The sequence below is a fragment of the Callithrix jacchus genome, chromosome 3, assembly GCF_049354715.1.
Source record: "Callithrix jacchus isolate 240 chromosome 3, calJac240_pri, whole genome shotgun sequence".
In the NCBI taxonomy this organism is placed as follows: domain Eukaryota; kingdom Metazoa; phylum Chordata; class Mammalia; order Primates; family Cebidae; genus Callithrix; species Callithrix jacchus.
This window is the reverse complement of record NC_133504.1, coordinates 123,836,575-123,862,736: the sequence shown is the minus strand read 5'-3', so window position 1 is coordinate 123,862,736 and position 26,162 is coordinate 123,836,575. Positions and strand designations below refer to the sequence as shown.

Genomic DNA, 26,162 nt, shown 5'->3' with positions numbered 1-26,162 from the left:
TTGGGTCTAATTCATTCTCATCTCAGCACATTTGTAGGGTAAAGGTTTCATTCCAAAGAGGGAAGCCAGGAAGACCAGGGGATACTACCATTCATGCCCCCCCACCAACATGAACTAGTAACAAGATTATCATTTTAGCAACATTGGGCCACAGCACCTGCCCTTGAGGCACAGATCTGGAGAAGTGTCTTAGAGTTTTGTTTTGACGGACAGGTAGTCTGCAAAAACAGAGAGCTCCATAGTTCTTCCTAAAAGAAGTTTCTTTATTTGAAATAGCACAACGGGACATTCAAGCCTAGGGACACTGTCAAAAACAAGACAATTTTGATATAAGATAATTAGGAGGAGACTGGTAGTCCATGAAAGTAACAAGCTAAACCATAGATCAGCTGTATGTTTAACAGAGAGTAGGGAATGAAAAAAGGAAAAACCCTCTTTGGGTTAGAATAAAAGACTGGCCTCAAAGATTGCCCTGCAAAGAGGCTTGAGTATAATTGATTAGAATTTGGAGCCATTTATCCCCTAAGGTATTGTTGAAACAGTAGCACAATCAATGGACAATTAATCAAAATCTAGGTGTGATACCAGTAGAGGTAGACTAGCTAGCATCTTACCAGAGAGAACAAGGAAAGGTATGGTTAAAGAGAGGTCTTCTAAAACCACTGTCATCCCATAGTGACCACATGTATGCCCTCTGAGGAGGGACACCAGAGAGAGGGTGCACAGTACAGGAGAAATAGATTTTGCTGAAATAGCATGGCTGACTCACTAAACAAACAAGTAAACAACAACAAGAAGTGCCATGGAGGTGGACCAGTATCCAGAGTTGCTATATTATGTAAAATGTCTAGTTTTCAACAAAAATTGAGACATGCAAAGAAACAAAAGTTGTGAGACCTATATGCAGAGGGAAAAGCAGGCAAAAAAAAATACCTAGGAGAAGGCCTTCAAAATAACATGTAGCAGACAGAGACTTCAAAGCAGCTATTATAAATATGTTCAAAGAAGTAAAGGAAACTGTGCTTAGACAAGTAAAGGAAGGCATTATGGCAATGTCTTCTCAATGAAAACTATTAATAGAGCTAGAAATTATGAAAAAGAACTAAATGGGAATTCTAAGTTTGAAAAATCGTCACTAAAATGAAAAACAAAAATCAATATTTGGGTTCAATGTAGATTTCAGCTGTTAGAAGAAATAAACAGTGAACTTGAAAACAGGTTGGTAAGTGTTATGCCATCTGAAGAATAGAGGAAAACAAATGAGCAGAGCCTCAGGGAAATGTGGGAAATAATTAAGTGCGCTCACCTCACGTATGTGTAATGCATTACCAGATGAGAAGAGAGAGAACAATTGGAAAATTTTTTTTTGAAATTGTAATGTCTGAAAACTTTGTAAATTTTATTTTAAAACACTTTGGATGTTTACATCCAAAGAATTCTACAAGCTGTAACTAAGATCAAGGCCTAGAGAGCCCTGCCAAACACATCCTACTCAAAAGCCAAAAGCAAAGGGAAAGATCCTGAAAGCAGCAAGAGAAAAATTACTTATCCTATAAGATAAGGGGATACTATAGAGTATAGAGGGGAACTTCAGTAAGATTACCAGTTGATTCCTTATCAGAAACAATGGAAGCCAGAAGACAGTAAGATGGCATCTTCAAAATGCTGAAAGAAAATGGCATCTTCAAAATGCTGAAAGAAAAGTACTGTCAAACGCAAATCTTGCATCTAGTAAAGCTATCTTTCAAAGATGGAGAAAAAAATAAAGGACATGTCCAGTTAAAAAAATACTAAAGAGCATTCATTACTGGCAGATCTGCCTTACAAGAAAATCCTAAAGGAACTTGCTTTCTGGAAGAAGAAAACAAGGATTTCTTAATCTTAAAGAAACTTCTGCTTGAAAGCAAGTGACCTCAGGCAGTAAAACAAATGCACACAAATGAACAAAGAACACCAGCAAATGTAATTATGCAAGTAATTATAAAAAAGACAGTACAATTGTGTATTTCTTTTCTAAACTTATTTAAAAAGTAATAACATATAAGTTAGTACATAATTGTTTTGTTAGACCTATAACATGTAGAAATATGTTTCATAATAAACACAAAGGTGGCAGGTGGAAGTAAAGCTGTGCTGGAATAAGGAAATTACACCAGATGATAGAGTTGAATCCACAAGAACAAATGGCTAGAAACATTTATGACATATAATATTTACTCTCTTTTCTTCTCTCAGATATTCTGAGACAAAAAATTATATAAAATAATATTCATGGCAATATATTTTTGAGTTTGCAACAAACAAATATATAGCAAGATGGAATATGTATAATGAAAATGATAGAACTAGAAAGGGGAAGAAGGAACACAGCTATGTGGACTTAAAATTTTTATATCTCACTAGAATTAAATTAGTATAAATCTAAAGTCCATTCTGATAAATTTGCATGCACATCATAAGGCCTAGTACAGCCAATAAGTAACTAATGTGAAAATAAAGGGAATAAATTATGAAATAAAAATGTGACATCAGAAAATATTTCCTTAATTAAAAATAAAGTGGTAAAGAAGAACAGAGGGAGAAAAATATGTGAAGTATGTACAAAACAAAATGTAAAATGACAGACTTAAACTCAACCCTATCAATGTAACACTAAATATGAATGGATTAATCAATCCAGCCAAAAGTTAAGGAATGTTGGACTTATATAAAAGCAAGTTCCAACTATTTGTTATCTCCAGGAGACATGCTGTAGATCCAAAGATACAATAAGTTGACAATTAAAAGGACAAGAAATTACAAGAGTAATTACAATTACAAGAGTAAGAAAACATAAGTGGCTATACTGATAAAATAAGCTTTAAAAAAGTTACTAGATAACAAAAGGACATTTTACGTTGATAAAACCATGTGCATAAAAAACAGAACTGCAAAGTTCATGAAGAAAATCATGGAATTGTGAGGAGTCATAGACAATTCAACAGTAATAGTTGGAGGCGTGAATATCCTTCTTTAAATAGTGCACAGAAGAATTTAGGCAGATGATCAACAAGAAAATAGGAGACTTGAACAACACTGTCAATTAACTACAACAAAGAGACATCTTTGGAACACTACACCCAACTGAATATGCACTTTTCTCAAGGATTTGTGGAAAGTACTCCAGGATAAACGAGAAACTAGGCCATTGTTTTCATTCATTGGTTTATATGTTTGCTTTCATACCAGTACCATGTTGTTTTGGTTACTGTAGCCTTGTAGTATAGTTTAAAGTCAGGTAGCATGATGCCTCCAACTTTGTTCTTTTTTAGGATTGTCTTGGCTATTCAGGCTCTTTTTGGTTCTATATAAAGTCAAGAGTAGTTTTTTCTAATTTTGTGAAGAATGTCAATGGTTGTTTGATGAGAATAGCATTGAACGTATAAATTACTTTGGGCAGTGTTGCATCCGACCGGCAGACCCTGACCCAGTGATGGATGAACAAATGCACTCAGATATCCAGTGTAAGAGTGGTCTGGGGGTCCAGGCAGCTTACAGACCCCAAGGAAGATGCTGTAAAGCCATGGTGCTGTCAGCAGCCATGGCCTGACCAGCTGGCACTCTGGGCATTTATTCAATATAGATTTAATGACAGAGGCTTTGAGTCAACACAGTTGTGAATTAAAGGCCAGGTTCTGAGGCCTGAAGCAAACACCATTTGTGGGTAATAACATTATTGACTCCCCGACTAAAGAGCAATCATGTGCCCATGGATGTTCAAAGGTTGGTCTTAACAAGCTCTTTAAATAAACTCTCTTACATTCCTTTGTACCTACTGTAAGCTTTCAGGCACCAGATAAGAGAATCTGGCTACCTTCAGCCAAATCCTATTCCAAGGCTTTTGCAAAAAGCTTCCAGCCTTCCAAGAAGGTTTGTGTCTATTTAAAAATTTTTCCCACTACCCTGACTGAATGCCTACAGGACAGTATGGCCATTTTCACAATATTGATTCTTCTAACCCATGTGGGTGAAATGTTTTTCCATTTGTTTGTGTAGTCTCTTGTATTCTTGAGCAGTGGTTTCTAGTTCTCCTTGAAGAGGTCCTTCATATCTCTTGTTAGCTGTATTCCTAGGTATTTTATTCTCTTTGTAGTAATTGTGAATGAGAGTTCATTCATGATTTGGCTTTCTGCTTGTCTCTTGTTGGGGTATTGGAATGCTTGTGATTTTTGCATGCTGATTTTGTATCCTGAGACTTTGCTGAAGTTGCTTATCAGCTTAAGGAGTTTTGGGGCTGAGATGATGGGGTTTTCTAAATATACAATCATGTCATCTGCAAACAGAGACTATTTGACTTCCTCTTTCTATTTTATGCTTTATTTCTTTCTCTTGCCTGATTGCTCTGGCCAGAACTTCCAATGCTATCTTGAATAGTACTGGAGTGGTAAGAGAGGTCAATCTTGTCTTGTTCCAGTTTTCAAAGGGAATGATTCCAGCTTTTGCTCATTCAATCTGATATTGGCTGTGGGTTTGTCATAAATAACTTATTATTTTGAGGTATATTCCATCAATACCTAGTTTATTGAGAGTTTTTAACATGAAGGGATGTTAAATTTTATTGAAGGCCTTTTCTGCATCTATTGAGATGGTCATGTGTTTTTTTGTCATTGGTTCTGTTTATGTGATGGATTTCACTTCTTGATTTGTGTATGTTGGATCAGCCTCACATCCCAGGGATGATTTGATCCCACTGGATTGTGGTAGATAAGCTTTTTGACATGCTGCTGGATTCAGTTTGCCAGTATTTTATTGAGGATTTTCACATTGATGCTCATTAGAATATTGGCCTGAAGTTTTCTGTTTTTGTTGTGTCTCTGCCAGGTTTTGGTATTAGGATGATGCTGGCCTCATAAAATGATTTCGTGAAGACTGTCTCCATTTCAATTGTTTGGAATAGTTTCAGAAGGAATAGTACCAACTCCTCTATGTATCTCTGGTAGAATTCACTGTGAATCTGTCTGGTCCTGGTCTTTTTTGGCTGGTAGCCTATTAATTAATGCCTCAGTTTCAGAATGTATTATTGGTCTAGTCAGGATTTTGACCTCTTCCAGGTTTAGTCTTGGAGGGTGTAAATTTCCAGAAATTTATCAATTTCTTCTAGATTTTCTAGTTTATTTGCATAGAGGTGTTTATAGTATTCTCTGATGGTAGTTTGTATTTCTGTGGAGTCAGTGATGACATTTCTTTATGATTTTTGTGTGTGTCTATTTGATTCTTCTCTCTTTTCTTCTTTATTAGTCTGTGCATTTTGCTAATTTTTTCAAAAAACCATCTCCCAGATTCATTGATTTTGGGGATGGTTTTTGTGTCTCTCTCCCTCAGTTCATCTCTGATCTTAATTATTTCTTGTCTTCTGCTAGCTTTTGAATTTGTTGGCTCTTGCTTCTCTAGCTCTTTTAATTGTGATATTAGGGTTTTGATCTGAGATCTTTCTAGCTTTCTGATGTGGACTTTAGTGCTATATATTTCCCTCTTAAAATGGCTTTAGCCATATCCCAGAGATTCTGGTAAATTTTCTCTTTGTTCCCATTTGTTTCAAAGAAGTTCTTGACTTCTGCTTTAATTTCATTATGTTCCCAGATGTCATTCAGGAGTACTTTGTTCAGTTTCCATGTAATTATGTGGTTTTGAGTGTATTTCTTAATCCTGAGTTCTAATTTGATTGCACCGTAGTCTGGGAAACTGTTTGTTATGGTTTCAATTCTTTTGGATTTGCTGAGGAGTGTATTATTTCCATATATGTGGTTGATTTTAGAATAAGTGCCATGTGGGACTGAGAAGAATGCATGTTATGTTGATTTGGGGTGGAGACATCTGTAGATGTCTGTTAGGTTTGCTTGGTCCAGAGCTGAGTTCAAGTCCTGAATATCTTTGTTAATTTTCTGTCTTGTTAATCTAATATTGACAGTGGATGCTCCGGTATTGGGTGCATATATACTTGGGATTGTTAGCTCTTCTTGTTGAATTAATCCCTTTACCATTATGTAAAACCTTTCCTTGTCTTTTCTGATCTATGTTGGTTTAAAGTCTGTTTTGTCAGAGACTAGAATTGCAACTCTTACTTTTTTTTTTCTGCTTTCCATTTGCTTGGTAAATAGTCCTCTTCTCTTTATGTTGAGCCTATATGTATCTTTGCACATGAGATTGGTCTCCTGAATACAACACACCAATGGGTCTTGACTCTTTATCCAATTTGCCAGTCTGGTCTTTTAATTGGGGGCATTTAGCCCATTTAAATTTAAGGTTAATATTGTTATGTGTGAATTTGATCCTGTCATCATGATGCTATCTGGTTATTTTGCACACTAGTTGATGCAGTTTCTTCATAGTGTCATTGGTCTTTATATTTTGATGTTGAATATTGGTCCCCACTCTCTTCTAGTTGTAGGTTTTCTGCTGAGAGGTCTGCTAGTAGTTTGATGAGCTTCCCTTTCTCTCTGGCTGCCCTTAACATTTTTTCCTTCATTTTGACCTGGGAAAATCTTATGACTTATGTGTCTTGGGTTCCATGCCAGTTAGAATGACAATCATTTAAAAATCTGGAGACAACAGATGCTGGAGAGGACGTGGAGAAATACGAACACTTTCACAGTGCTGGTGGGAGTGTAAATTAGTTCAACCATTGTGGAAGACAGTGTGGCAATTCCTCAAAGGCCTAGAAATAGAAATTCTATTTGACCAGGCAATCCCATTACTGGATATATAGCCAAAGGATTATAAATCATTCTTTTATAAAGACACATGCACATGCATGTTCATTGCAGCACTGTTTACAATAGCAAAGACTTGGAACCAACCCAAATGCCCTTTGATGATAGACTGGACAAGGAAAATGTGGCACATATACACCATGGAATACTATGTAGCCATAAAAAACGATGAGTTTGTGTCCTTGTGTCCTTTGTAGGGACATGGATGAATCTGGAAACCATCATTCTCAGCAAACTGACATAAGAACAGAAAAACAAACACCATACATTCTCACTCATAGATAGGTGTTGAACAATGAGAACACATGGACACAGGGAGGTGAGCATCACACACTGGGGTCTGTTGACGAGGAACAGGGGAGGGACAGTCTGGGGTAGGGATGTTGGGGATGGATAACATGAGGAGAAATGCCAGATATTGGGGGTGGGGGGATGGAGGCAGCAAACCACATTGCCATGTATGTACGTATGCAACAATCTGCACATGTACCCAGAACCTAAAGTGCAATTTAAAAAAAAAGAAAAAAAATATATTTATATATGAAATCAAAACAAAACAAAAAAGGGAAGCAAAAAGACAACTCATATAATATGAGAAAATATTTGAAAATTAAACTGGGAAGCTGAGGTTGCAGTGAGCCAAGATCGCACCACTGCATGCCAGCCTGGGCGACAGACTGGGACTCCATCTCATAAAAAAAAAAAAAAAAAAAAGAAAGAAAGAAAAAGAAAAGAAAAGAAAAGGTTTTCATTTGACAAAGTAAGAAAATAAAAATTGAATGAACTATAAATTCAAAGAAAAAGCTTTAAAATTTTATAAATAAACTTGAAGAAAATTATAGTTAAAATTAATGAAGTTAAGAAAAGTAATCAATTTGGTGAAACTCAAAGATAGCTTTTGGAAAATACTAATAAAATAGAATTTGGGGGAAATCAAGGACAAAAAGAAAAAGATGACACAAAAAATTAAAATCAGGAAATGTTTGAATTGCATATAACTATGAGACAGTAGAACATTTTAAAATAACAACAATATATAAATAAATTTGTCATTAATTCCCAAATCTAGATCAATTTTTTTCTCAACTTTTAGGCTCAGAAGGTACATATGCAGATTTGTTACATGGGTCAATTGTGTGTCGCTGTGGTTTGGTATACCAATGATTTTGTCACTAAGTCATGAACATAGTACCTGATATGTGATTTTTCAACACTCATACTTCTCCCACCCTCTCCTTCGGTAGTTGCTGATGTCTATTATTTTCATCTTTGTAATTTATAGCAGTTAGTAAAGTATATACTCAGTTGCAGTTTAAAAAATAACAACAACAGAGAAACAATTTTAAAAAACCACCTCATTTCAAGCTATCAATAGATGGTGCTTTTTAAAAATCTAATAAAGGATGTCAACTGAAAATAAATAGAAAAAATATATACTCTGTTGTAAAACACTAGAATTATTCTCATTTGGATAGGTGGGACAAAGATAACAACCATCATTTTCCATCACTGTTTTGGTGTTCCTGGCTAATACAGTAAGTTGAGAGACCTGAGTTAGGAGACAAAGACTTGTAAGAGGAGACGAGATGGTGTTTCTTTGAAGGTGTGATAGTTTATGCATAAAGCTCAAGATAATCAACTGATAAAATATTAGACCTAATGGGAAAGTTCAGCAAGGTTGCTAAATACAATAAAAACATAAATATATATAGTAAAATTAGAAAATATTCCGAGCAAGTGGAGCTGTAACCCATATTTTTGCATGGGAGAATTTATTCACATAAGAATACTGATTATTCCCAAATGAAGCAATAAATCCCATACCATCCAAATGTTCATGATTTTGCACAGGAATGGCAAGATTTATCCCACAAAAGCATTATCTTATAAATAATGTGGCCATATGTCATGATTTATTTGAAATAGTTTAAAATTATGCCTAATGACTTGTAATTATCATTAGCATCTGCTTTTATTCTCAAACTTGTCCCATTTAGGGCCATAAAAATATATGATTATCTTATTAATAATAATAAAGATCAATTGGAAGAAAAGACATAAGAAGACTTTGTTTTCTTCTGCTACTTAGCTTTCCCACTTGCTAGTTGTGTGAGCTTGTTGCCTAAGTTATAAGTTACTCAGGCTCTCTTCCTCAGTTTTCTTACCTCCAAAGTGGGGATAATAACATCTATGTTATATATGGTTCTAAAGTCAAATAGAGATACCACATGTTTGGCACTTAGAACATTGACTAACTCAACAAGTGTTAGTTACTATGAACAGTAGTATTTTATTCTGCCTCAAATCATATTATTAAGAACTGATAAACTTAAAGCACAGGCATAAGAAAAGACAAATATATTCATGGCAAAGGATGAAAAAAACAAATACATTCATATGTATGAATCTATGTAGATAGGATAGTGTCATTAAACACTGGGGAAAAATTGAATACTTTAATCAATAATATGAAAACATTTGACCTCACATTTAGGAAGAAATCTAATTAGCTTCTCACCTTACCCCATACATCAAAATCAATTTCAGATGAGATAAAGAACATAAATTAAAAACCATAACAATAAAATTATTGGAGAACAGATTTTCTTAGAAAAGATATACACGAATACACAGACACATATGCAAGTTAAAAGAAACAGAAAAACTGAACGTAAATACATAAAATTCCTAAAATCTATAGAACAAATGCCTATTAAAGCTAAAATTTGAGAATTTTATTGGGAGAAAATATTTGCATTATAAACAACAAAGAATTAGTGTCAAGCTTATATAAATAGATTTTTAAAAATCCAAAAACCCTTTGGGAAGCCGAGGCGGGTGGATCACGAGGTCAAGAGATGGAGATCATCCTGGTCAACAAGGTGAAACCCCGTCTCTACTAAAAATGCAAAAATTAGCTGGGCATGCCTGTAGTAGCAATTCTCTCCCGAGGCAGGAGAATTGCTTGAACCCAGGAGGCGGAGGTTGCAGTGAGCCGAGATCGTGCCATTGCACTCCAGCCTGGGTAACAACGGCGAAACTCAGTCTCAAAAAAAAAAAAAAAAAAAAAAAAATCCAAAAACCTAACTTTAAAAAGAACAATTTATAGGAAAGGATATTTAAATGGCTAATACACATATAAAAATTGCTCATTGTCACTAATAGACAATTGCAAATTAAAACAAAATGAGACACTGTTTTAACACATCAGATTGGCAAAAAATGCAAAGCTTGATGATATCAAATATTGGCAAGGATCCGGGTAAGCACATATTTGCATACACTGCTGATGACGTTGTGCTTTATTATAGTCCCTCTAGAAGATAATTTGGCAATGTTATGAAATCTGAAAATGTGCATTTCATATGACCTAGAGATTTCATTGTTTTTCTGGATGTCTAAAAAAACCTGACCTGTTTTTATAAACATGACCATTTATTTTAGCTCATTGGTGATAGTAAATCATTGAAAGCAGCTAAAATGTCAGCAATAGAGTAATAGAGTATGTACCTATCTCTCAGCTCATCGAGTTTTTACATTAAATATGGACAACTTTTTGTATGTTAGTCACACTTTAGCAGTTTTAAAATTTTAATCCAAATATAATCCTACATATATATACATATGCATGGACGCATATATACATGTATATGCACATAGTATAGTAGTAGTTATATTACTACTACTATCATATTCATTACTACTAGTAGTATATTACTACTACATAATATATTTAGGAGTTCTCCTTGTAGAGATCTTTCACTTCCCTAATTAGGGAGGTATTCAGAGGTATTATATTTTATTCTTTTTGTGGCAATTGTGAGTAAGAGTTCATTCCTGATTTGGCTCTTGACTTGACTGATGTTTTATATAGGAATAATAGTGATTTTTGCATATTAGTTTTGTATTTTGAGACTTTGAAGAAGTTATTTATTAGCTTAATATGCTTTCTGGCTGAGACTATGGGATTTTCTAAATACAGGATCATGTCATCTGCAGACAGGGCTAGTTTGACTTTTTCTCTTCCTATTTAGATGCCCTTTATTTCTTTCTCTTGCCTGCATAATTCCATATATTAAAAGGGTAATACATCATGACTAAATAAGGTTTATCCCAAAAATCTAAGATTAGTCTAAGCTTTGAAAATCTGACATGCAATTTACCATATTAGCACACTAAAACAAATAAAAATAAACATACCTTAATAATCTCAGAAATCACGTTCGACAAAAATCTATCATCCATTCCTGATAAAAATTTCTCAGCGAACTGGGAATAGAAGGGGACTTCCCAACCTGATAAAGAGCATCTGTGAAAACCTTATAGTTAACATCATACTTAATGGTACAAGATCAGGAATAAAAATGATCTTCCCCCTAAGATCAGGAATAAAACAGATTTTCTTTCCCACCATATCTATCAACATCATATTGGCAGTTCTATTCAGTAGCATCAGTCTCTCTGTGCTAAAGCACTAGGCTTTTGAAATCTTGAAGCTAAGAAGTAAGTTCTCTACTTCTTTTTCCTGTCTCTATCACTCTTCTGAGTCAATCAGCATGGAATGCCTTAGCTGCTGCTAGAATGTTTAAAGGTTATAGAGGAAGGGAAAATCTAAGACTGCATTAGAAGAGAATACTAGGGATTGTAAAAAAGTAATTTGTTTTCTGAATATCAGGCCTCATTTCTTTGTATTATCTAGACTATCTGGCCTTCAGGAGCTACATCTTTAAAACAAAGAAATTGTACTAATTTATTTTCTAGTTGAGCTCTGAGGAACCTAAGGGGATTTTGCTGATTGTAGAGCCCCCACCTCTTTTTTAACTAATATATCTCTCATTGCTTTGATCCTTTTACATACTGAGCTTAGTAAACATTTTTCCTTTAAGAAAGGGTTCTAAAATGTTTGAAACCCATTCTATTCAACTTTAATACTCTGTGAATAATATGACAGTGGGTAATATAGACTCTTGCCTATTGGCCTATTGTCCCCACTGGCCTGCAGGCTCTCCCCATTTCCCAAATGCACTGGTGTCTGTTGGTAGGAAATACATTTCCTTTCTTTTCTTCTTTCTTTCTTTATTTTTATTTTATTTTTATTTTTTTGAGACAGCATATAACCTTGTTGCCCAGGCTAGAGGAGGTGGTGCCATAATGGCTCACTGTAGCTTCAGCCCCCTCCATCCCACCTCCAACCCCTGGCAGCAATCTTCCCACCTCAACCTCCCAAGTAGCTGGGACCATAGGCATGAACCACCATGTCCAGCTTTTTTGTTTGTTTGTTTTTGTTTTGTAGTACCAAGGTTTCCTTATGTTCCCCAGGCTGGTTTTGAACTCCGGGGCTCTAGTGATCCTCCTGCCTTGGCCTCTTAAAGGACTGAGATTATAGGTGCCCTCAGAGAATAAGATTTGATTGATGGGAAGAAGAAAAGAGAGGCACGCATTTGGACCCTACAGGTCCATTGACTTTGCAGAAATATGGTCCAAGGCAGAAGATGATGGAACTACTTGAATGATCCTATGAATTTCTGAATCTAAAAGGATTCCAAAGCCCTAGATGATCAAATATGGCACACAGCAGGGCCCTACTGTCCCTGAGCTCAGTTAGGAACCTAGCACTATTCTGGTACCACAAGTAGCAAAAGCTTTGCGGGCATTCAAATATTGTCCTTGGCATGAATATTACTTTCATGACAGGTATCTTAGGTATATCAGTTCAGATTGGAACCAAAGAAGCTGGGGAAAAAGAACAAGAAAAGGAAATGGTCTGTGGTCACTGCCACTGACTCACTGGGTTATAAAGACGGTTTGAAGATTTCTAGAAATAACAGGAGGATGCCTGGGAGAAGACACTGAGGTATTTGTATTACTAATGTAGGCTCTATTTAGCTAGAATGCATTTAGCCATTATATTACTGTCTGCAAAGCAAATAATGCTAAAGAAAGATTTTCTAATGTAAAAAGAAACATACATTCATACAAATTTCATTCTAATTATTCTCTTTATGTAGTAGGACAATTTCCAGCTGAAGAAGTGATCTACCTGAATAAGCATTTCTTAGATGTTTCTTTTATATCTGAATTAGAGTTCTGGTTTTGTTCCCAGCCTCACCTCTGACTCATTATTGTGAAACTAAGAAATCATTTAGCCTCTCAGCACCATAAAATCTCTCTTCTGTGAATGAGGATAATAGGTAAACCTATTCTTGCTTCACTGAATTGTTGTGAAGTTTAATTAGATAATGTTTACACAGCCCTTTGAACTCTACTAATTAAAGTGATGTGTAAATATGTTGCTTCATTTTATCAGGATGGCTTGACTGAGCCATTTCATGAAGAGTTACAGATGACTGTGATAGGAGGATCCATAGGGAAGTGGTTAATTTTATTTTTTAATTCATGCTAACTCAATTCTGAGATTGTCAAATAGACATATGAAAATACCCAGTTTGGGCTCTAATTGGTGAAAATAAGGATATAGCCACCTACTAGCTGAAAAGCTAATGGTCACACCTTCACATTAGGGAAAGCTTAGCTCCTAGGGTACAGACTAGTGCTTTGTTTGATTTAGGTACTGCTATCATTTTTTCCAGGTTATCTTTATTCAGTATATTTTTGCCTAGGCAACATAAGTGATTTATTTTATATTTGTCATATAATGAATCACAAAATAACATATTTATAGTCACTTGATGTGAAATACATAAGGCTTACAGTAGTGTGAATCTATATAGATTATCCATTGGTTCATCTATTTATTAAAGAGATTTTCACCTGTAACGAAAAATCTTAGATAAATCAAAAATCTTCCTACTAAGTTTTCCGAGGAGACTGTTTCACCCTAAAATTATCATCTCAATTACTTTTGAAATTCTGCATTAATAATAGACCCTTTCTTCTGTCAGAAATAAGTTCATAAAAGGATTAATTAGCTTGGTGGGGGGAACACAAGTTTTTCTCCATAACCCTTCTTTATGCTTTAGTGTATAATTATCTTTGTTAGAATTTTCTAAGTGATCATATTATATCACTTAGAATTGTTAGGTATGTAACAATTCAATTTCATATGCTACTAAATGACCCAGAATTTAGAGTTAATATAGTTTGTTCGAAACTTTGTTAACTGATATGGGAGTTTTGAAAACTACTAAATATCAGAAGGACATTTTACAGCAGGAAATGATCCTGTAAAATCTAGTAGCTGGTTTATTATACTTGTAATACATAATAAATACATTATACATAATAATAAATAATATATAAATGATGTATAAATAAAATATGTGCTTTTATAATAAATAATGTATAAATGTATGAATAAATTTTATGTGCTTTCATTACCTACATACTTCAGGAATCTGTCTGCTGATGGACCAGCATAACATAAAAGCACTTTGAACTGTTGGAAACTTCAAATTCAGAGTCTGATTTTATATCTTCTGAAATATATGTTCTACTTCAAATCCTCACCAGTGTTATATGAGTAGAATTACAGAGAAATTTCAAATTATTTAGGTCCAGGTTGAAGACTTGTGAAAAGTGTGATGGTGCCCCAATAAACTCTAAGGCATAATAGCAGAAGGTATACCTTTTGATATTTCCAGAAGAAGGCAGATAAGTATGAATTATTTTGAGCTAAGGAGACACTACGGAAAACAAAATACAGATCTAAAACTGTAAAACATATAGCCTTAGGATGCACAAAGATAAAATGGAATTCAAATTTGCTACCATGGAGAATGAATATTCTATTTATGGCCCTAAGGTCCTCAGTGAATCTCTATCCCTACACATTGGGGTTTTTAGACCTTCTTTTTATAAACAAAAAGATAAATGTTAGTTTTAGGTATTAGCTAGTGGTTTAAGCGGGTATTATGTAAGTTTAGATAAAGGTCAATCTGAACCTGCGTAGGTATAGCCCCAATAATCCTGATGATAATATCAAACTTTTACCCACAAAAATTCTGGCACGTCTTTGATATTTTCAATTTGAGCTTGATTTTGATACAAAGTTTATCCAAACTAGCTGTGAATAGGGCTTTCTAAGGGATTTTAAGAAAGAGATCATCAGGACATCATTTAATCTGGCAACTCCACTTTCAGAGTATCAAATTACCAGGTGTGAGATCACAGAGGAGGAAAGACTATATTTCCGTTCTAGATCTGGACATAAGGATTGTTTAGGAATTATTAGAAATGCCACCACCTGCATAATATGTTTATTCAAAGGGAAAGGGAAATGTTGAATAAGAATAGAAGAATGTAAGACTAATATGATAGTACCTACATCAATCAAAAGGTTGTTCTTTAACACTGTAAGAAATTTCTGTTTGTGAATTTAAGGGTAAAATGAGAAACTGGGAATTTGATTTGCTTTAAAGTACTTTCATTTTCCATCCTTCATTTTTTTCCTTTATTTTTAAGAAATTAATTTTTTTTTTTTTTTTTTTTTTTTTTTTTTTTTTTTTGGCCAGTGTTCTTTCTGTTGACAGTATCTGCAAATGTCTTTACCAAATGACTCCCACTTTAGGGAGTGTTTAATGATTGGTAATGTCTGATTGTGTTATCTGTGAGGGCCTAAATTTAATTTAAGTCTTATTTGATTTTTGTGCCGAGTCCCTTTCAAAATGTTCAACAACGTGCTAGAGGTCTGGCAATAGGCTGTTTCCATTTTCTGCTTTTTTATTGCATTTTAACTCTTTTAATTCTAGCTTAAGGTCATTCACAAGGAAATGAACAGAAAGTGAGGCTTCATCTGAATTAGTGTTTACTTCTGAATTCTGTCAAAAGGTGTCAAATAACTTATCACTGAACTCCCTAATGGATTGATTCTTTCTTTGCTTATAGGATTGCATCAGAGTCCAATCTATGTTCAAAGGAATAATTTGGGGGGTAGCTTCTAAAAGACATTAAAAATCTACAGCTTCCAAAATCCCTCTGATTTCCTATGCAGTTAGGAACCTTTGTATTATGCCTTTTTATTCAGTTATTTTGTATCTGAGCATATGAAATAATAAATGTAGATTTGAGAAGCATGGATTGTACATTCCTAAAACTATTCCTGATGCCTCTGCAAATTTTATCATGGCCAGGCTTTGGGTAAATTTTAATATTGGCTTTTAGCTCAGAATGGGATGAGATCTTAAAATTAACAGTAAGAGGTGGTTTTTTTTTCTGCTTTGAAGGTGTCTTAACTTTATAAGGTAATGCATTTTATGGGTTTCTGGACAGCCAGAAGGAGGAAAGGGGAAAAAGTCAGAAGGAGATGGAGAAACAGGCTGGAGAAGAAGAATAATAGGATAAAGACCATTAGATTTGTGTTGAAGTTTGGAAGAATCTGAAAGAGATTAAGTATTTCACTTTTTATTATTATTATTATTATTATTATTATTATTATTATTATTTGCCTCAACAAAGGAATCTTTGAAGAGAACAATTTTGAAGTCTGAATAATTTTGAATACTTCCTCAAACACAGTAACAATGCAGACCGTTGGATGTTTGGAATTGTATTTTTTATGTTCTCAGGTGCCTCTAAAATGAACACTTTTGTTCATTTCAAAACTCCCTGAAAATGTCTATTATAATTCTATATCATCTTTAGTGAAACTAAGCCATTTAGAGATATAATAAACGTAAGAATTTGGGTTATGGTATAAATATATGTACAAAGAAAGAATCTGTCAGAGGGAGGAATGGTCTTCAGTTTAAACTGAGATAAGTCCAGTAGAGTCTAGGAACCATCAGGTGAAAGTACCGCTTGTGTGCTTCCTGCCTCAGCCCCTCATGACCTGTTGTCTGGGCCATCTCCAGCTGCAAACGTCACACATGTGCAGTTCAGGGACAGTAAGTTTTAGAGCATTTCACAAGACAGACTGGAAAAAGCACACCTGAGATTTTGGTACGTGACCTGAGGCAAAGTTTTTCCAGAGTTTTCTAAAGTTGGGAGGAACTTTCTGAATTTTTCAGTCCTCAAGATCAGTTTGATTTTTCTTTTCTTTCTTTTCTTTTCTTTTGTCTTCTTTTCTTTGCTTTTCCAAGTAGAGATGGGGGTTCACCATGTTGGCCAGGCTGGTCTCCAATTCCTCACCTCAAGTGATATACCTGCTTCAACCTCCCAAAGTGCTGGGATTACAGGCATGAGCCACCATGCCCAGCCCATCAAGGTCAGTTTGAGGATGGATTTATCTGGTTTACACCCATTACCTTTCTGTGAACTTTGCTTTTATAGAGATACAAAAAAATGACAGGGATAGAGACATATAGTGCAGTTAATAATAAAACTGATTTCTACCAAGGATAAAAGTTATTCAAATCTGATAGATAATCAAAGGATTCCTTAAAAAGGGCTTCTTATTCATAGAAGACAAAATAAATGCAGTGCATGGGGAACTTTAAGTGAAAAAATATATATAAGAGTATATTTCCTCAAACACAGTAACAATGCAAGACTCAACGTAAGACATACCTCATTATAACAGAGACCAACAATTACTTACTCTAGCAGGAAGTTTAATAGGCCACAGGGCACTCATGATTTTTGACTTAAGGTCCTGGATCATGTACAAGAGAAGTCCTTGACTAGATCTTTGTGGATTTTTAAGATTATTGAATGCTGATTCCCCAAAAATATCACCCAAACAATTCAGTGTTATGACAAATCTTAGTTTATGGTCACTGTAGCATGTGTAAGAACTGCAGTGACAGAGCCTTAGTAGCAGTGGTATGCTGAAGCTGGCTCCACCAGCCTGCGAGATTGATTCTGAACATCTCTTCCCCAATCCATGTTCAGTGAGGTCACATTAGTAGCTTGAAGTCAGCCATGGTAGGACTCTGCTATAGAAATCATCATATTCTACACATCAGAGATACTTTTCTCTCCTGGAGAGCCAGGTAACCTTAGTAACCTGTTAGAGTATAGGGCAAAGTTGAAATATTTATAAGATGTTAGAGTTTGTTTCAAAGCAAGTCTTTTTTTTATTATTTTTCTACTTTAAGTTCCAGGATACATGTGGAAAACATACAGGTTTGTTACATAGGTATTTGTGTGCCATGGTAGTTTGCTGCACCTATCAACGCGTCGTCTAGGTTTTAAGCCCAACATACGTTAGCTATTTGTCCTGATGCTAACCCACCCCCAACAGGTCCCAATGTGTGTTGTTCCCCTCTCTGTGTTTACGTATTCTCATTGTTCCACTCCCACTTATGAGTGAGAACATGTGGTGTTTGATTTTCTGTTGTGTTAGTTTGCTGAGGATGATGGCTACCAGCTTCATCCATGTCCCTGCAAAGGTCATGATCTCATTCCTTTTTGTGGCTGCATAGTATCCCATGATGTATATATATACCACATTTTCTTTATCCAGTTTATCATTGATGGGCATTTGGGTTGGTTCCAAGTCTTTGCTGTTGTAAATAGTGCTGCAATAAACATACGTGTGCATGTGTCTTTATAGTAGAATGATTTATAATCCTTTGGGTATCTATCAGTAATGGGATTGCTAGTTCAAATGGTATTTCTAATTTTAGATCCTTGAGGAATCTTCACACTGTCTTCTACAATGGTTGAACTAATTTATATTCTCGCCAACAATGTAAAAGAGTTCCTGTTTCTCCATGGCATCACCAGCATGTTATTTCTTGACTTTTTGATAATTGCCCTTCTGACTGGCATGAGATGATATCCCATTGTGCTTTTGATTTGCATTTCTCTAATGATCAGTGAGTTGAGCTTTTTTTCATATGTCTGTTGGCCACATAAATCTCTTCTTTTGAGAAGTACCTATTCATACCCTTTGCCCATTGTTTGATAAGGTTGTTTGTTTTTTCTCTTATAAATTTGTTCAAGTTCCTTATAAATTCTAGATATTAGACCTTTGTCAAATGGTGGATTTCAAAATGTTCTCCCACTCTGTAGGTTGTCTGTTCACTCTGATGATCATTTCTTTTGCTGTGCTGAAGCTATTTAGTTTAATTAGATCCCATTTGTCAATTTTGTTGCAATTGCTTTTGGTCATTTCCTCATAAGTCTTTGTCCATGCTGATGCTCTGAGTGGTATTGCAAGGCAAATCCTTTAATGTGCCTTATGGGAGCTTGCTTAGAATTGGATAATGATTATAATATGCAAGTTTAGGATTGGTGGATACAAGGAGAGTGTTTTGAAGCAAGGGTTTCAAAATGTCCTACACAATAAGCTGTTTGTTGCTACCTACTGAAAAATCAAAAGGTTTGCTGTTCATTAAATGAATTTTTCAGTAAGTTCCTGAGGCAAAACCACTTTCAACTTTCATCTTTCTGAGCAAGAGTTTTCTCCAGTAAGAAAGTTATGTAGATGAAGACAGCTGAATAATAAAATAATGTTACTATTACAACTTATATGAGCTATGTGAGTGTGGACAGTTTGGGTTCTCACATATAATGGTTGAGCTCTCAAATTATATAAGAGTTAAGATTTGGTTCCCATGGAATTATAACAGCAACAACAGAAAAAGTAAAGCTCATAGGAATTATTCACTTGAAATTGTTCATTTTCAACTCTGACAAAAAGAAAAAAATTCTGTCTATGCATCCTAGTGATATATGTATTTTCTTTATCTAATATTTAAATATATTTAATTATATTTTATCAAATGACAAGAATTTATATTGCATTTGTATGATTAGGAAATTAAACATATCAAGTCTAAGAAATTTCTTTTCAATATCTATAAAAATACAATGATTGACCAACTATGTGCTTTCAATCATTTGCCTCTACAAGACAGCAACATAAGTGGACTACTTAAGAGTATTCAGCATAACTAAAATAGGGATTGTATATGTTTGTTATAATTCCAACCACTAAATATAATTTATGTTATTTCTCTGTCTTCTTAAGTAGAATGAATGATAGATAGATTCAAAGATCAACACAACCTCAGAAATTAATTACTTGGAAAAAGTTTTTTATTATGATTTGAAAGAACAAAGGAGAATGTTGAAATTTTAGAATTGAAAGATATCACTAATACAGAAGTTTATAAATCTGCCAGAAGCTTAGAGAAGACCCAGATGCTTTAGTAGGCCCAACACCATGAGGACAGCATGGAGGATCAAAAGGGGGCCCAGTACCTCTATCACTTGCATAAGAATGATAAGACAGAACACTCATACAAATCAGCCAAAGGAGATATTTTTATTCACAGATATGCAGCAAGAATAAACAGAAGCCTAGAATCCTTGATGAACCAACTTCCCAAGGATGAGGAAACTGTCTAGGGCAGATGGAGTCTCATCTTTGTTTGCCCCATGTGACACAGCTGAGGAAACTCAAAAGCACTTTTCCCTGAGTTTATACACCTTGGGCACCACTTAAATTGCTGAGGTCAAGCATTGGGAAACATCTCATTCTAGGAGGGAGGAGGACGTAGCCTAGATTGTATCCAACACTTTCTCTTTATCTCAAGATGCCCTATTCTAGTTACTAGGATGCCCCATTGAGAATTAGAATGGGATAAAAATTCTCTGTTAAGTGGAAGTGGAAAGAACTAGGGCAGCCAAGGTCATTTGGGGACTTGTCCGCCTACAACTAACCTTTCCAGTTCAATCCCTCCTTTATTTTGAATATTGCTTATAAGGAATAAGGACACTATATAGTTTCTCTTTATGGTATGTTATATTACCCTTAAAATCTTCTTTATATTGAACTAAAATATACTTCCTCCCTTTGTGTTTTTTTCCTTTCTTCTTCTCTCTGAAACCATATAGAGTGAAATCATCTTGATTTTCAGTTTAACATATTGAAGAAACTACTGTAGTTCTTGGGTTTTTCTCATTTTGTTTTTAGGTATATGCATTTGTTTGTTTGTTTGTTTGTTTCTGTGATAGGCAGCCTAAGTTCATTCAACCATTTCTCTATTGCAGAGGTTTTCACTGTGTGGTCAGTGCACTGGTGATTTTCTGTGACTACTTCATACCCTCTACACATTATGTGTTATAGGTCTACAAGAAGATAGGGAACTTGCACCAGACTGTAAATCAACACACCATTTACTTCATTGAAAACGTTTTGGTACAAAAAACAAAAATAAAGTTAGCTGAATTAAACTGTGTTTACTGATATAGTTGCTTTATATATGTTGTGGCACAAGATTTTATCATATTGTGGATCAGTAATAAGCGATTGAACCAGCTAGTCTGATAGCAAGTGATAAGAATTTGACATGATTTCGAGACTGGTTCTAATCTTTCTTCCTTAGACCAGCCTCTGATATACAACCAACTATTCCAGAGAGTTTGCTCAAAATATATTGGAAAATATTACATTCTAGTATCTGGAGACCATCTTAGTTTTGTACTAAGTTTTTAATCAAGTACAGTACTTTGTGAGAATTATACATTTGTTTCCATTCAGATTCTTCTTGATACTTAGGATCCATCATTCAAAAATTACAACCCAGTAACCATTCTGTCTTATTTTGTGTCATTTTCAAATATGGGCTGTGTAGCTACTGGTATGTTTAAAAAAAAAGTCACTTAGACAACCACCTTTTAAAAAATTTTTTCCTGAGTCCATAGTTCAGCTGGTCAGTTATGGTGACTGTAACTCATTAATTTCTGACAATCTTCCTGGGGCCTGATCAAGCATCTGTCATCACTGGTTATTGGGAGGGGGCTGATCAGTCTAGCATGGCCTTGGCTAAAGTGACTCAGCTGTCCTCTACAGTACTTGTATCTTTCAGTAGGCTAGCTTCAGCTTGGTCTCATGGCCATGACATGATTCCAAGAGAGACAAGAAGCACACAAGACCTTTGTAAGGATCAGTCCCACCACTGGCTTAGAGTAAAGGAGAAAAATGGTGGAAAATGGATCTGGAGGAGAACAAAAATAAATCCATCACAATGCCAATGTGTTCTTCCAAATTATTTATTAAAAATTTGAACATGGTATTGACAAATACTTTTCACAGAAAACCTCATTAGACCTTGTTACAAATGCTTGATCAACAGTTTTGTAATATGTTATTTAACCACCTATGGCTCTACCAATAGGTTCTTTTATCTAACCTACATTTTTCCAGTCAAAAGAGTTCAGTGAAAAGTTTTCTAAAACTTGATGCTGTAATTAAGAAATTGTCTATCATTTTCTGAATATAAATGATCATCACTGCATTATTTATAATAGCAAAATATTAGAAACACTGAAGGAATGAATATGTTTTTATGGTAATCCATACAATGAATTAGTTTATATAGCTTCTAATTTTCAAGTAAAATGAAATGGGAAAATGCTCATAATTTAGTGAGAGAGCGGTGAGACACATAGTGAGACACAACATCAATGAAATACAGGTTTCATATTTTATATTTAATATATAAATATTTTGAAATCCTAGAAATAAATACACTAAAAATACTAATACTTATTTTCTTTGGATGGTAGGATAATAGTGCTTTTATTTTCATATTAAATATTTATGTATTTTCCAAATTTTCTACAGTGGACATAAAAAGCATCATTATCCAAAAAAGATAAACATTTACAGTTTTTTTCTATTTTATGATTTTCTGGGGAATTAAAATCAAGCTCATACTTTTCTCTATTTTGAAAATTGTGCAATTTGTTTATTGCCATTTAATATTCCCTGAGATGTTATATAATCAGAGGGAGATTAGGATACTTGCAATTAGCATAGTAGCTGGACTTTAATAACTATTTTGTGAATATTTTTATGTTGAAATTTTTTTCTGCAGCTATACTCAATGTATGTCCTCTTTTTCTCTTGGATACCAAAAAGAAACAGGATTTTATGACTATGTGGAGCAATGCATAATATCTATGTCAGAACAAATAAAAAGGATAAGTTCTATATCACAGGATAGGAAAGCAAGGGAAAAATATGTCTCAAACATTGATTCTTCTTCTGTTACCTCATTATGAAACTAAGGAAGCTATCCCATAGCTACCTCTATGTTGGCATTGATCATTTGTTTATAGCCTTTAAACTCTTGCTAGCAGTAAAATTCATGTTATGAGATGATATTTAAGCTATCTGTAATGCTTAAATGGATAGTTCAGGTGCTAGAGTGTCTCTAACAACACAGTGGGTAGGCTTTTCCTGCAAGGGATCTAGAATACGAATGTGAGTAAATCATCTACCAGACACCATGGCAACCAGAAGTATTGTGATATAATAATAGAGATGACTAGGGAGTCTCTGATTCTGAGACTCCACTGAGAAGTGGAGAGGATTGTGTTACTTCTTGACCAATAGTATATGACAGAAGTGACATTATGCTAGTTTCCTGGTCCAAGCATTAAGAGACTGGCAACTAATACTTCTGATCTTCTGGAACACTCACTTTTGGAAGCCAGCTGCCAGGCTGTGAGAAACCCAAGCCCCATGGAGAGTTCATGCATTTGTATTCCAGTTGACAGCCTTACCTATGCTCCCAGCCAACCACAAGCATCCACTGCAACCATGTGAGTGAGTCCTTTTAGCCTTGTCATGTCTTTAGATGATTCTAGCTTCAGATACTATCTGCCTTCAATTACATGAAAGATCCCAAGCCAGATGCATCCAGCTGAACTCAGTCAACCCACAAAATCATAAAGCATAATAATAAATTGTTGCTTTAATCTACTAAATTTGGGGATGAAGTGTTCAATTAAAAAAAAACTGGAACATTAACCATTGTTAGCTGGTACTATTGCATTTGAAACTAATTACAGGAAATAGATGATGACAAAAGATCTCTGTAGACCTATCTTTTAAACTGGAACACAGCAATAGTGAGGAGACCTTACTATATATTATACCTTTCAAAATCATCTCAGACATAATGATTCAAAGAAACCAAGAAGAAATAAAAAGAAAACTCAAGATAGCACTTAGCACTTCATGTTTGGAATTGATGAGATGCCATTGTGAATATGGCACTTTACTGTTCACAAGAACCCTCAGGAATATGAATTATTATTATCCTCATTCTTTCTTTCCCCCTCCCTTCCTTTCTATATCTCTCCCTTCCTCCCTCCCTTCCCCCAATTCATTCTTTCTCTCCGTTCAATTTCCAAGTTGTTTTCACTGTGCTCCACTCTACTTCAGCTCCGCAGGATCTCCTCATGCTATGCATGGTATACAAAAGATTGCTGCTCAAGCAGGTGTCCCTGAGATGCCAGGGGAGCGATCTCTGAGGTGAGAGGGTAACTCCTGCAGGATTTCATCCGGAGAAGCCCTTAGGTGCTGCCTTAATCATCTTTGTTCTTCTCTCAGCTCAGAAATGATCAATGGCCTCTTTTTTAAGGAACAATGTAATATATATATATATATATATATATATGTAATATAAATATATACATATATGTGTATATGTATATATTTATTTAAATATATATATATATATTTATTTAAATATATATATATATATATATATTTAAAGCCATGACTACCAAAACGGATACATAAACCTTTGTTATCCTGAAGGACAAACAACTCTTTTTTGTTTTCAGGTATTCCAAAGTTGATTACATCTGATATGGTTAAAGAAGGTGCTGCTGTAATTGATGTGGGTATCAACTATGTCCATGATCCAGTGACAGGGAAGACAAAATTAGTTGGAGATGTGGACTTTGAAGGTAATAAACCCAATATCTTTTGATAAGCGAAGAAGATAAAAACATCTACCTTACATATTTTAAAAATATAAAGAGAAATTTTTCATTTATGGGGAATTATTACCTTATTAATCATCACCTCTTTCTTCTGAGGGAAAATAGTTTAATCAGACTTAAATATTTCCTTTCTCCCTCCCACTTTCTTTTTTTTTTTTTTTTTAATTTTTTATTGGATTATAGGTTTTGGGGTACATGAGCAGAGCATGCAAGACAGTTGCGTAGGTACACACATGGCAGTGTGCTTTGCTTTTCTTCTCCCCTTCACCCACATTTGGCATTTCTCCCCAGGCTATCCCTCCCCACCTCCCCCTCCCACTGGCCCTCCCCTTTTCCCCCCAATAGACCCCAGTGTTTAGTACTCCCCTTTCTGTGTCCATGTGTTCTCATTTTTCATCACCCACCTATGAGTGAGAATATGCAGTGTTTCATTTTCTGTTCTTGTGTCAGTTTGCTGAGGATGATGTTCTCCAGATTCATCCATGTCCCTACAAACGACACGAACTCATCATTTCTGATTGCTGCATAATATTCCATGGTGTATATGTGCCACATTTTTCCAATCCAGTCTATTATCAATGGGCATTTGGGTTGATTCCAGGTCTTTGCTATTGTAAACAGTGCTGCAATGAACATTCGTGTACATGTGTCCTTATAGTAGAATGATTTATAGTCTTTTGGATATATACCCAGTAATGGGATTGCTGGGTCAAATGGAATTTCTATTTCTAAGGCCTTGAGGAATCGCCACACTGTCTTCCACAATGGTTGAACTAATTTACACTCTCACCAACAGTGTAAAAGTGTTCCTATTTCTCCACATCCTCTCCAGCATCTGTTGTCTCCAGATTTTTTCATGATCGCCATTCTAACTGGGGTGAGATGGTATCTCAATGTGGTTTTGATTTGCATCTCTCTGATGACCAGTGACGATGAGCATTTTTTCATATGATTGTTGGCCTCATATATGTCTTCTTTCGTAAAGTATCTGTTCATATCCTTTGCCCACTTTTGAATGGGCTTGTTTGTTTTTTTCCTGTAAATCTGCTTGAGTTCTTTGTAAATTCTGGATATCAGCCCTTTGTCAGATGGGTAGACTGCAAAAATTTTTTCCCATTCTGTTGGTTGCCGATCCACTCTAGTGACTGTTTCTTTTGCCGTGCAGAAGCTGTGGAGTTTCATTAGGTCCCATTTGTCTATTTTGGCTTTTGTTGCCAATGCTTTTGGTGTTTTGTTCATGAAGTCCTTTCCTACTCCTATGTCCTGGATAGTTTTTCCTAGATTTCCTTCTAGGGTTTTTATGGTGCCAGGTCTTATGTTTAAGTCTTTAATCCATCTGGAGTTAATTTTAGTGTAAGGTGTCAGGAAGGGGTCCAGTTTCTGCTTTCTGCACATGGCTTGCCAGTTTTCCCAACACCATTTGTTAAACATGGAATCCTTGCCCCATTGCTTGTTTTTGTCAGGTTTATCAAAGATTGTATAGTTGTATGTATGTTGTGTTGCCTCCGGTGCCTCTGTTTTGTTCCATTGGTCTATATCTCTGTTTTGGTACCAGTACCATGCTGTTTTGATTACTGTAGCCTTGTAGTATAGTTTGAAATCCGGTAGTGTGATGCCCCCCGCTGTGTTCTTTTTGCTTAGAATTGACTTGGCTATGCGGGCTCTCTTTTGGTTCCATATGAAGTTCATGGTGGTTTTTTCCAGTTCTGTGAAGAAAGTCAATGGTAGCTTGATGGGGATAGCGTTGATTCTGTAAATTACTTT

At 35.1% G+C, this 26,162-nt stretch overlaps 1 protein-coding gene across 10 annotated transcripts in view; it reads left to right on the top strand.

Annotated features, from left to right (window-relative positions):
- Positions 1-26,162, top strand: part of MTHFD2L (methylenetetrahydrofolate dehydrogenase (NADP+ dependent) 2 like) — a 162,619-nt gene that overhangs the window by 104,792 nt on the left and 31,665 nt on the right. For 9 of the 10 annotated variants that reach the window (XR_004740880.3, XR_008480183.2, XM_035293561.3 and 6 more), the window contains one exon: positions 24,237-24,362. The exons of the other annotated variant lie outside the window; for it this stretch is intronic. Coding sequence is in view for 7 of the 9 variants with exons in the window: in XM_035293561.3 (XP_035149452.3) it covers positions 24,237-24,362 (126 nt within the window). In the remaining 2 variants the exon portion in view is untranslated. The remainder of the gene's footprint in view (positions 1-24,236; positions 24,363-26,162) is intronic. 10 annotated transcript variants of the gene reach the window in all.